At 39.1% G+C, this 13,419-nt stretch overlaps 1 protein-coding gene across 11 annotated transcripts in view; it reads left to right on the plus strand.

The window, feature by feature from the left end:
- Window positions 1-874: 874 nt before the first annotated feature.
- The window catches only part of LOC111864305 (titin), a gene marked incomplete at its 5' end in the record, with an annotated part of 253,509 nt that continues 240,964 nt past the window's right edge, over window positions 875-13,419 (plus strand). For all 11 annotated transcript variants that reach the window (XM_023851449.2, XM_023851450.2, XM_033751371.1 and 8 more), the window contains 8 exon segments: window positions 875-995; window positions 2,750-2,937; window positions 3,050-3,267; window positions 5,046-5,304; window positions 5,657-5,875; window positions 6,888-7,082; window positions 8,079-8,259; window positions 10,509-10,867. In XM_023851449.2, coding sequence (XP_023707217.2) covers window positions 875-995; window positions 2,750-2,937; window positions 3,050-3,267; window positions 5,046-5,304; window positions 5,657-5,875; window positions 6,888-7,082; window positions 8,079-8,259; window positions 10,509-10,867 — 1,740 coding nt within the window.

Consider the following 13,419-nt stretch of genomic DNA (forward strand, 5'->3'; position numbering starts at 1 on the left):
TTTATTTCTTGGAGGTCCTTCTTTTCGGTCCTGGTGCTGTCTATTGTCATCTCCTCGTTGGGTGGGGAACGATCGGAACTTTGTGCTATCTCCGTGAGGTCTGGCTGCTACCAGTACCGCCTGCAGCTCTAGTGCTTGTCGGAGGGCCTCGTTTACCGTCTTTTCCCCTCCCAGCAGCAGCTGGAAGTTTATATCGGCATCTCGTATTCCGTATGCGAAGGCTTTTCCTGCCTCCCTTCCTATGTGGTCAGCAGGTAGATTTGGGTAGGCACGACGGGAAAAGAGTTCAGTGGCCGTGGCAAAGTCTTGCAGGGATTCTCCAGGTCTCTGCGTCCTCGTTCTTAGTTGGCAGTGGTAAGCAGCTGCAAAGTGTTGGTCCCCGAAACGGTCCTCTAGAGCCTGAAGAGTTTCCTCGTAAGTTGTATTTACCGGAATGCCGGGTAGTATTTCTGCCGCCCGACCCTTCAGGGCAGTAATTAGATATGTCGATTTTTCACTGTCCGACCATCGGGTGTGTTCTGCCATGGTCTCGAATTGTCGCCAGAACACACTCCATGTTGAATTTCCATTGAATGTCTGTGGCTGAGCTGTACTCACGATGATCGTGACTAGTGACTACCTGCTACTTAGCAGGCTTGTTGTGAGACCGGTTCTGTATCCAAGGGCTTCGGCCATGTAAGGATGTGATGGAGCATGCAATAAATACAATACAATACAAATACAATATGTAATAAATGCATATCTGGAATGCTGAGGATAATCAGTAATTTTTTCCCTGTAGCCCCAGTGAATGTGCAAAACTGTACATATACAAATACTGATACTGTTTAAATTGTTCTTTGGTGTTTACAGACGTTTCTGATTTTTATTTCAGTTCCAAAATCTGAGCAACCTGAGTGAAGGTGACATTGCTCACTTTGAAGCATCTTTAACGCCTGTTGGTGACCAAACCATGGTAGTAGAATGGTTCTACAAAGGAGAGGTGCTCAAAGCCAGTTAGTATTTCTGTAAATGTTGGAAAATGTGGAATGTGTTCATATGAGTCACATTGTGTCTTCTTAAGGTTGCTGTTTTCTGGGATGTGATACCATGTACCTTACTAGAGAGTATCTCGGGTCTCAAATGTGTGTCTTTTTCATCATTACATTATTTTATAAAATTTGAACACAGTATTCTGTTTGTAAAGGGAGGCTTTTTTTCAGTTTCTTGAGATTGAAATATTATCTAGCCACAGTGTTTATCTGAAGTAAATACATTTGTACCTCTGATGAAGCGTGACATGTACTTACATGTATCTGTATGTGGTGTGCATCTGCTGTGGTAGTTGATCATTTCTTTACAGTGCATAAAGTTACACTGTAAAAAAAACTGAAAGTTAAAAAGGACCTTATGAAAAACACAAGCAATAGAAGATATTATTATATTTCAGCATCCCATTGTATTGGGGCATCATCCTATTTTTTACTAACGTATCTGTGAATAATACAACTTTAAAAAGGCATTAGGAATGTGTTGTTCACTAAAAATGCATTTCAATACTGTGACAGTTCAAATCAATAAAATGCACGTAGGCCTTTACATAGTACATAAATTTACACATTAAAAGTGAATGTTCACACTCCTCAAATTGTCTTGGCTTTACACAATTTATATTCTCAACATGTTTTGGCCTCATTGGGCCATCATCAGGTGAACTCTATCCTTGAGTGAGACCACTGCACTGTATTTGTTTCTCGTGCACGTCGTTATTTACTTTATGCTAGGTGTTAAATTTAATTTTTATCCAGCTGTTTTGCGGCTGTTATCAGTTTGTCGTCGTGTTTCCCTGTGTCAGTGTCCCCATTGCGATCTACCGGTATAGAAGAGAGCTGTAGCACTGTATGTACAACATGACTGGTACATTATCCTTCAGGGTGTTGTATGCAGATAAAAATACTTGAAGATGATAAATTCCATATTTTTATCATTAATTTTTATGCTCCAGATGTTGAGCTGAAATTAATTATTTTCATATATAAATGCAATTTAACCTACATAAATATTAAAACTCCTCCTAAGTCCCAATGGATGTGTGCTTCAAGAAGTTCCAAATTGATGTAAATTCTATGAAATGGTTGGAATTGTTTTCTGTCCATATTAACCCATGAGGTGAATATTTCTGGGATATGGGACAAATCACAAATTGCACTGGAAAAAAAAAGAGTATTTTTTCAAGAAATTAAAGTTTGTGACTGCTTGATGTAAAACTCTGTGTATATGGCAAGGTAAGGTTTCCATCAACACAACAAACATGTTTTTTTTTTTTTTCTACCACTACATGTTTCTGTTAACATGGGACCATCATCAGGCAGTATTGTGATCATATGGCTGACATTATTGAACTCCTCAATATGGATCCATATTTTAGGGTCAGTATTGTAAGTTAAGAGGATTCTAGACATCTGAATGTTTGGGAATCTTATTCCGTTTGATTAATTTCCCTGACCACACTAATAATATTTTGATTCTCACTTCATGCATACCATGTGGAAATTCAGTCACCACCTCCATTTGGAACACTGGGACACCATAAGTGTTCATAGATTTGGAAAGTAAAATCTCTTTACTCTGAAATGTATGGGAGAAAGGTGGATGAAAACATTGCATTCTTGACGAACAGAATATTTAGTTTGGTGGTTTCAATTAAGGACAGGTGGTGAATAGGTAAAAGGATATGAACTAAACAGAAATAACGCTTGTTTTCTTTTAGGTCATCGTACCAGAACTGTCCATGCTTTTGGTATGGTGGTGTTAGAGATTCTAGGTACCAAGATTGAAGATTCTGGCACATACACCTGCCGAGCCACAAACAAGTGGGGCAGGTCTGAGATTAGCGTTGAACTGGAGTGTGTTGAAAAGCTAAAGGGACAGAAACCACAATTTACATCACACATCCAGGTAAGGAATTAGTTGAAAAAAAAAATTAAGAATTTTTATTGCAAAAATAAAACAACATAGTTGCTTGTGTCAGTGTAAGAAGTGCATAATTTTCTCATTGTTTTGCTTATAGAGTTTGGAAGGCTTGAAAGATGGAGACTCTGTTCACTTCGAGTGTACACTGATCCCAGTTGGAGATCCAAACCTCAAAGTGGAGTGGTTCCACAATGGCCAACCCATAAGACACTCATCACGCATGAAATCTGTGTCAGACTTTGGCTTTGTAGTGATGGATATTTCATATATTCAGAGTCATGACTCCGGAGAGTATGTTTGCAGAGCTAGTAACAGGTAGTGTATCTGATTGGTAGTATTTCTCTTCCCAAAGTAAGAAATTTTCTGCAAGTGAGGAATGTAAGTGATCATATTTACCATACTTGTTTTCTCACCCAGTCTACTTATATATGTTGTATTTGATTTATATCTGATACGCATTTGTAGAAATAGCAGCATATACTGAAGCAATGTAAAGGAGACATCACTGAATCCTTGCCTGCACTAATTACACAAAGCTCCAATATATTATATAGGAATTATCATCAGCTCAGTTTATTTTCCTCTTAGTTGACATCATTTATGGCTGTGGCCCTTGCACAGTGCAGGAATGGCATGGCAGGTCAACCCCCTGCGCCACTTTATGGCCAGACATTGGTCCACAGACTGATCCTTGATAGCACTGATTGCCTCTACTTCATCCTCTTCATTATGGACTTCCTGATTCACTGCTATGGCCTCCACCTTTTCCTGATTGGTCTCCAGATCCGTGTTGTCCCTTAGGTCCAACCTTTCTTTGAAGACATTCACTGTGGCTTCCATTTCCTCCAGGCTGGCCTTCGTCTTCTCTGGGTTGCCTTCACCTTTTTTAGACCTGCCTCCATTGCTTCTTAGTAGGCTATTGTCTTTTCTTGCCAGGCCATCAGTTCTAGCCAGGCATCCATCTTGGCTTCCATCCTTTCTTGGTTAGTTTTCATTTCAGCTTTTTTTTCGGCCATCATTTGTTCTTGACTGGCCAAGAAGCATTTCAGTATTTATTCGAACTTGCCTCATTTTGATTTAATCAATCAAATCCAATCCAATTCATTTGGTCAGTCCAATCCAACTTCTGACACAAGGTGTCATATTTTTTATGCAGTGTGACTGGACAGGTTTAGGATTGGCCTTTTTGATATAGTGCATGACTACACTTTACAGTACACTGTTATGCCCACACACTAGTGTCCACAGTCACGTCTTCATTGCCGTTGCTTGCTAGCAGCTTCCAACAATGGATATTTCCATTTCTCTGGGTTTCTGAACTGTCCCTGGCCTCAGCTATCAGCAGCAGTTCTTCAGGCCTAGGTAATGTAATTGCTTTTTCGTCCATGATATGTATGCAGTGCCGAAACATGTTGTGAAATAACAAGTGAAATTGAGTGCACTAAAAGATGGACAATGCATACATATCATGGACGAAAATCAGTGCAACAGGACACTAAAATACAACATAATTGCTTTTTGCTTTATGAGGAGTGAGTTCACATGTGTGTTATAATACAGTTTCTTACTTTGATACTGATCGCTGAAATCCAGACATTGTCTGTATTTTCCAAACCTATATTATCATTGAAGAGTACTATACTCTGTGATATTATGCCATACAGTCTGTAGAAGTTCACTGCCTTCATCTTCATTCAAGGAGTAAGCCAAGCAAGCAAGCCAGCACTAAGCTTTACTTACACTTCAACCTTGAACATGAAGATGGTATATTCCTTTTAAATTTCAGTAACTTCAGCCAGACTGCATGGCATAACATCCCAGAAGATGGCACTCTTCATAGTCATAGTCAGTGTTATGAGAACCTCAAATCTACATCATAACTTTCCTCTTATTATTCTTGGGGAGGCAGGGTATTTGTTATAGTGTTATAATAATAGGGTTTATTGAGATTCAGGATAGTATATAGCACAATACATGATGTCTTATTTGATATTTGTGTGTTCACAAATGTTGGTGATTTTCTTTATTCATTTTAACTCTAATTTTGTGTTGTATTAACTTACTAGAATTTTCTGTTCTCTCATACTTTCCAGATATGGTGAGGACTTCACCCGAGCAACTATCAAGTGTGTTGGTAAGGGAGGAGTATATCTAGACAGTCTTCAGCCTGATTCCCTTGCTAGGATTCGAGAGCTGGAAGTTGGACAGGGAGGACAACCTCAGGCTCCCACCACACCAGTTTTGGAACCACCGAAGTTCATCACCCAGATCTCTAATGTAACTCAGCTGGTGGAAGGACAGAGTGCACACTTTGAAGCCAGACTTACACCTGTCAATGACCCTAACTTAACGGTTGGTACTTTGTATTGCGATTTAGATTTGTTATGCTTGCAGCAGTACTTTTTACTTTGCTGAAGTTGGTAATGTGAAATATCGTTCTTGCGATCTTCAGGAGATTTGTATGATTAAACTCACAGTGATTCTACTTTACAAAAAAAATATCAAAAAAGAGCAGTTAAAATATGTGCAGTACTTTTTTTGCAGCTGGCTTATGGAAACTGTGAATGAATGCTAAAATGATACCCAGTATAAGGATATAAGTATTGAAAATTTGAGGATTATAAAATTATAACCACATTTCATTATCATATTGCCACTTGGTATATTAATTATTTTTTATTTACTTTCACCCTTTAAATTCTAGGTTGAATGGTTCTACAATGGCAAGAAACTTCCTCATGGCCATCGCTACCGAACATTCCATGACTTTGGCATTGTGATTTTGGACATTCTGTATTGCTATGAGGAGAACTCTGGTGAATATGAATGTCGTGCTGTCAACAAAGTTGGTCAAGACTCAACGAAAGCAACACTAAAGTGTGTCTCAAAAGCAAATCTCATCTTGGAGTCCCAGTTACCAAGGGTAAGATTCATCTTTATTTTCAGATTGGAGTTGGAGACAAGGGAAATCGTATGAAAACTCCCAACTAGAGAAAATTAATTGTTTAAAATTATCAGGTAGAATAGTATTATTATATATTAGTGTCATATTGAGTATAGAATATTTTATTCAGTTTCAGTCTCACAATATAATGTATAATTCTAAGATAATTATGTGGTTTCTACATGACAACATGTTTCATCCACTATTTCTGGCCATCATCAGGCAGTGCTCGTACAGTCCCTCTCAGCTTTCCCTGCTGTCACCCCTCCAAATGCAACAACAAGAAAATGACAACCATCAGCGATTCCACCCCAGACACACAGTTCACAGAAAATGAAACCCAGTTATTAAACAAGAGACTAAAATATAATCTACACTTCAAACCAAGAATTTGGTAAAGACCTTAGCATTAGAAGCTGAAACTGCTATGAGCTGTGCCACTGAATCAGAACAAAACTCTCTAAGACATGTGGTTTTGAAAACAATAAAACACCTCAACAATTGACAAGTATAAATGAAATCTGTCCTGAACATTCAGGTGCTGCTGTGATGCATGTACATATGTACATTAACACAGAGACAGACTGCATTCCAGAAACCATCTTTTCATATTCAGGGGGTTCAAAATGTATAAATCTGTTAAAATCTCGAGACCAGTTTTGTTTGTGAACACGAGACTATCTGATGTACTATATATATATGTATGAGAAAGTAAAAGGGATATTCATGTATTAAACGCATGAATATTAATATTCATTAATTGAATTTTTGTGATTTGGATTAACGTTCTGTGTCTTCATCATTGTCTTCACTAATGTGTGAATGCTGATGCAACTTTTGGAGTCTACCCTTATCAAGTAACATAAGTAACATGAAGTAAATTAAAGTAAAATGTTGTGTAGCAGAACACAATAAAAGCACACTGCTCATGAATGTATGAATATCTATAAACACGGACTTGCAATATCTTTGTGTTTTATTATTAATGCAGGGCATGGAAGGAGGTCTTGAAAAGATTCAGAACCTGGAAGATTCGCTAATCCGTACTCGGGATGAGAGGTCCACAGAGAGCCGAGTCCAAGCTCCTGTTTTCACTGTGCCATTGTCTAATATTGACAGCTTACGGGAAGGAGAGAACGCTCACTTTGAAGCCAGACTTACACCAACAGATGATCCAAAACTAAAGGTCAGTTACACGGAGGGGCTTATTCTGCACAGTAGAAAAATGTCAGTGGTTTGAAATGTAGTGCCTTTCACAGTGTAGTGATGTAGAAATATTTATGCCATCAATATTAGATAAATGTTGAGGAAAAACTGTGATGTAAATGTGAGAACCTCTAATGTGTTTATAGCCAAGTGTCAGTCATGTAAAAGTTTGTGGAAATGTGTGTATGTTAAATGTTTTTACATTCATACAATTCACACTGTGATCCAGCCTTTAAAAGTAGATATATATTTATTTCTGCATACATATACAGCATATTTGCTGAACATTTATTGGAGTGGAAAGTGTTTTGAACACTACTTAAAGAGAAAGGTGAAACACACACCTAATGCTCAGTACATAATATCCATAAGTAAATTGCAGAGTTCCTTATTGTGTGAAACCATAAATTATGTACTGGCTTCATCCCTCTTGGGTTCTGTAATTTTCCTGAAATATTATCTTCAGATGCTGTAATTTATGTTCTTCCTTTATTTTTTCATCATCGTTGCCACCATTGTCATCAGTAGTCAATAATAGCAATAACAACAATAACATAAACATTATCACCACCACCACCACCATCCTAACCATAATAATTGCTGCAGCCACCACCACCGCCGCCACCACCAGCACCACTACTACCGATGCCACCACTGCCGCCACCGCCGCTGCCACCACCTCCACTGATAATGCCGGTGCCACCATCACAACCACAACCACCACGATTGGCATAAAATTAGCCACTGATTTACTTCTGAGTGGTCATGCTTTTATGTTTTAGACTAAGTGTGTCTGTCTTTTTAATAATTCAATTTTAGTGTGTGTCAGATTAATTTTTGTTCTTTTTCATCTTACTGGCATGATTAATTAGATCAGACAATTTTTTGTCATCTCCTAAAGTTTGTACTTATATGTCTGACATGTGTTTTGTTTCGTTTTTCTTCACAAGTGCATATGTGATATTATGTGGTTTAGGTGGAGTGGTTCTGGAATGGAAGACCACTGAAAACGGGCTCCCGTTTCCGCACCTTCTGTGACTTTGGCTTTGTCATCCTTGAGATCTCTCCAGTGTACCCTGAGGATTCAGGGGAATATTCATGCCGAGCCTTCAACGAGTATGGACAGGCTGTCACAACAGCAAGCATGAAAGTTCAAGGTAACTTTAATATCATACTGTTGGAAAGTTGGGCAGTACATTTGGGGTTTCCAAACACCCATGATGGGAGGAACCTGTAATTGTGTGGTGTCTTGTGGCAAGTCTTTCAAATTTGTCAGCATAGTATGTGAAGAAGCTTTAAGAACACTATTTTAACCTTTAAGGGAAAGGCCGTTTCAGTTCCGGTAATGGCCACGGGCCGGAGTTAATTTAAATGCCTGCCATTGTAGAGTAATAAAAATTGTAATCATGTTACTGAAAATGCTGTGATTTCTGCAATTTTTGTGTTAAACGAACGAAATAAACGCTGCTTTTATCTATAAAGAATATAGAATTAGATATTGTAATTTACAGATTTTAGAATCTGTAAAAATTGTTACATTGATTCCAAAAATATTTTTCCCCAATTTTGAGCGTTTGTCCACAAAAATGCATAAAGCTTCTGCACAAAACGTTTCTGCCGTATAAATGCATGCTGCTGACACATGGTCTGACTATGTCTTATCTGGAGGAGAGAGGAAGTTTGTTTTCATTGCACATTCTCCAGTCACTTCAGCTTCTTGTATACAGGAGTGTGAGCGAGTTCTTATCCTTCTTTGTCCTTATGAAACTGTGCCTGTTTATACACGTATGTCAGACTATCCACACAGAGTTACTGTTCTTGGAATGCCCCTTGCATCCTCGTCCATTCATAACCTACTGTACCGCATTCTGAATGGTGTGATTTATGAGCAGCCTCTCAATTTTGGCTTCTTCCATGCGAAATGGGGCCATGGTGCATAGTTGAAATTGTGATGTTTTATAAGCGTTACCAATAGAGGAGACCACTCGCCATCACTGGCCTACTTCCTGCTAATACAAGACAGATGTTGCGTGTGTGCGCTTCGCGTGGAAAACAGAGTTACATACGGACAAAGTGCATGAATTGCGACGTCGGACTCTGCATTCAGTTACATGCAACATTCAGTTAGATGATGCGGGAGGGAAGACAGTCTACTTATAAAGCTGGTGTCCAAAAATAATGTAAGTGGAACAAGAATTTCTATCTTAAATTAGATTTTAAAACACTGTGCGCACGCGTGGACTGTGAGTCACCATACGGTGTCCTTCAGCCACTCGGCTTTAATTTAAAGGCCCCCATACGGTGTCTTTCAGCTCATAAAGGTTAAAAAGATATTTTTAAAGTCTTGAAAAAATGTCCTTCAGCATTTCACTATGTCAGGCTTATAATATAAATTGGAGGAAAGAAGTGTAAAATAATGACGATGTTTTGTAACTTCACATATATTAGTTACTGTGAACACTCTTCTAGATTAATATAAACATTCTTGAGACTGTGGTATGAATCCTGTGAAGTAGGAGTGACCCCCACAGTGGCAGCATCTGTAAACGATGGATAAATTAGATTTGCATAGTAAGGTAATAAAGTAAAGTTGTCCCTCTGCTTACTTAATTAAACATGATGCCACGAAGATGTATGGGAAAGTGGAGGCTTATCTCCACCATTCTTGACCTTGGCACCTGATGGAGGTAAGTGGTCAGCTTCACACCCTTGTCACTTTGATCCCAGGGAAAGAGGTCTTGGTACCCACTGGATAGGAGGCTGAGTGGGCCCCAGAGCCAGGTTGGATGCTGTGAAATTTACATATTGGTAAGATTTGCATTTTTCCCTCTAAAATATGTTGGTGAGTGTATGCAGTGCATTGCTTGTATCTTAGGAGAAAGATCAGTAATTCATGGACACTTCTGTGCATGGAAGTTATTGCATTCATGGTGGAAATAAGTCTCCTGCTTCTGTTGATCTAGCAATAGCCAGCAAGATTACCAGATGTTGATGTTTGCACTTTGTCAGATTCAAAAGCTTGTAATGTGTTTACATCTTCAGTATTCTATGGAAAGCACAACATACTGGCATTATGACAAAAAAAAATATGAGGTAAGGAGGAACAAAGGATAAAAAACTTTAGAAGGGGCTTAATTTTTGTCATCTTTGGGAAGTGAACAGTTTTCTACACAAGGGAGAATTTTTTGCTGTCTCAGTAGGTATGTTGCAAAATGAGCATTGACAATTTCAACATAACCTGCAAGATAGATTGCATGTTATTGAAGAATACATGTTGCAGTGCATATTGCAAAATGGCTTACAGGCAGCAAGCAACTTTATTGTGAATGTGTTGTGAATGTGTTAAGGGTGTGTGACAATAATATATATATATGAAATTTCTACAGTCAGATATACTTTGTTGCAGGTAAGAGGAGCATAATATTGGAGTCACAACTGCCAAAAGGTATGGAAAGGACAATTGAGAAGATTGCTGAGCTGGAGGGTCTGGGAGCTATACCAGGCCAAACCTCTCCTGAGGAAGATTCTGGAAAACCACCTGAATTCATTACAACACCTGTGGATCTCACGCTGACCGAGAACTCACTGGCACATTTTGAGTGTCAGCTGACTCCAGTGAATGATTCCAGCATGCGTGTGGAGTGGTACCACAATGGAAAGCCTCTGTCTGCAGGTTCCCGCATCAAGACCATCAATGATTTTGGATTTGTTATTCTAGAAGTTGCTGGCGTGTATCAACGAGATTCTGGTCTTTACACATGCAAGGTATTCCTTACTGAAAATAAGTAACAATTAGGCCCTTCTATACACAGATCTAGGTAACTGCAAGGTCTTTCTTGAAAATTTGATACTCAACTGATAAAGCTGGTTTATTGAGTCAAAGGGCTTGTCAGTGTTTATGAAAGCTCCCCATTAGACAGTGCCATGAGTTAGTTGAATCCAGTTCACACCCTATTTCTCTAAATCTAATTTAATATCCCCATGTACATCTAGGTATATCTAGGTCATCCAAATGATCTTCACACAGATCCAACTAGGATTCATTTAATTGGAGCAGCCCATTTAGTAACATGGGCTCAGGATTTAGACCCTTCAAATGACTTTGAAGCTTGTCTCAGTGTAGTTTAACAGATTTTTTTGGTGTTTTGAATTTTTTATGATATTTTGATAGTACATTTCTTTCAAACTTGAGTGGTTAATTTCACTTGCTAACTTGTACATCATATGATGAACACTTGAAATTATAATTTCGGCTACATGTTTATGCTGCTTTGTAATTTGTTTTAAGGACCATGTGTTTATGGATGTCTTCAGTATTGCAGTATTATGCTATGCAGTTCTGTGTTAACTATATGTCCTTGTCACTCTGTATCATCGATTATGTATTCAGTACAAGTAGTGTGTTGTGCTTATAATTTTACATTCTGTTCCTAAAATTAAGTTGCCTTGTTTAATATTGTAACATGTAGAACCGTTTGCTGAGCAACAACCTGAGAATAGCAAATATGCAAGAGATGTTGCTGAGTAATGGCTTGGCAAACAAATGTGTTTTCACTGCAGCGATTGAACCTCATACAGCAATGAGGAACTTTTTTTTCTGTGTGGTCTGTGCTGGAGCTGCATAAGGAGTAGAGTGACGTGAAGTGAGTTCATTTGAGTTGAGAGAATTGAAGAGAATTGGTTGGTGAGAGTGAATTAGTTAGAGCACTGCTGTGATTCAGTTCTTATGAGCCATTACTGTTAGAAACTGGTAGCTGAGACACAGGGACAGTTCGGAAATCCACAGTAAGGGGAACGCCCACTGTTGGGAGCCACTATCAAGCAGTGGCTACTGAAGACTGTGTGAAAGTGATTTATAAAATTTAGTTACTAGTTACATAGGCGATTGAACTTGGTTAATGCTTGCTACCATTCAGTCCAGAACCTTTTGTCTTCCCATCTGTTGTCCAAAAACATAAAAATTAGAATATACAGAACTATAATTTTGCCTGTGGTTCTGTATTGGTGTGAAACTTGGTCTCTGACATTAAGGGAGGAACATAGACTGAGGGTGTTTGAGAACAGGGTGTTGAGGTGAATATTTGGACCAAAGAAGGATGAAGTGACAGGAGGTTGGAGAAAACTGCATAATGAGGAGCTTCATAACTTGTACTCTTCTCCAAGTATAATTAGAATGCTCAAGTCAAGGAGGATGAGGTGGGCAGGTCATGTAGCATGAATGGGGGAGACAAGGAATGCATACAGGATATTGGTGGGAAAGCCAGAAGGAAAGAGACCACAGAGAAGACAATGGTGTAGGTGGGTGGGCAATATTAAAATGTATCTTAGAGAGATAGGATGGGATGGTATGGATTGGATAGATCTGGCTCAGGATAGGGACTTGTGGAGGGCTCTTGTGAACACGGTGATGAACCTTCGGGTTCCATAAAATGCTGGGAAATTCTTGAGTAGCTGCAGAATTGGCAGCTCCTCCAGAAGGGGCTCAGCTCCATGAGTAAGTAAGTAAGTAAGTTACATAAGATTCAAATAAATCCAATTACCGATCTAAATCCCATCCACACTCAGGTACCTGTCAACTTGTGTCAGAAGTGGCTGGATTGGAGACTGCAGTAAGAAGCTATATCATCATGCTAAATGATTGAGCAAATAATGGAAAGCCTGCTGGCTAAGATGGATGTCAATCTAAAGGAAATAAGAGCCTGCCATGAACACCTGAATGTAGGAGTAAGGGTTGGCCAGAACTGCAAAAAGAAAAAATGCTGGCAAATTTATATGTCCATCATGAAAGGATGATAGTCAGGATGGACTTTCAAGTAGAGGAAATGGAGGCCTGTATAGAAAAGACAGAGGCCACAGATTTTGAGGCAAATCCAAAAGAAATAGAATCCAAGACAGAGCATCAGGAAGTCCCTAATGAAGAGGCTGCAGTGGAGAGTATCAGAGCACAGGAGGATCTATTGGAAGACCAGTGACTGGCTGTGGTATGCTGGTACCCATGGAAAAGGTGGACCAGGGGTGATTTTACAAGAGGATCCTCGGAGGGACCAAAAGTCGAGAAGAAATGACAAAAGAGACCAGAATGCAACAATGCCAAGGATCTGAGGCTTGAAAGAGTGATTACTTCTGGGAAGGAAGGAGAACATTCAGCCAGATCTTCAGGCATACCGTAGAGCTGGAGGTCACAAAACAAATAGCCAGAGCTTCCATTAGACTGCAGAAAATGAGTGTCAGGACATTGTTCAGGGATCATCCCCTCCAAAACAAAAGAAAAGACTGCACAGATTAAGGAGCTGGAGATGTAGGAGCATTGACCACTC

This window comes from Cryptotermes secundus, unplaced genomic scaffold (assembly GCF_002891405.2).
Source record: "Cryptotermes secundus unplaced genomic scaffold, Csec_1.0 scaffold156, whole genome shotgun sequence".
In the NCBI taxonomy this organism is placed as follows: Eukaryota; Metazoa; Arthropoda; class Insecta; order Blattodea; family Kalotermitidae; genus Cryptotermes; species Cryptotermes secundus.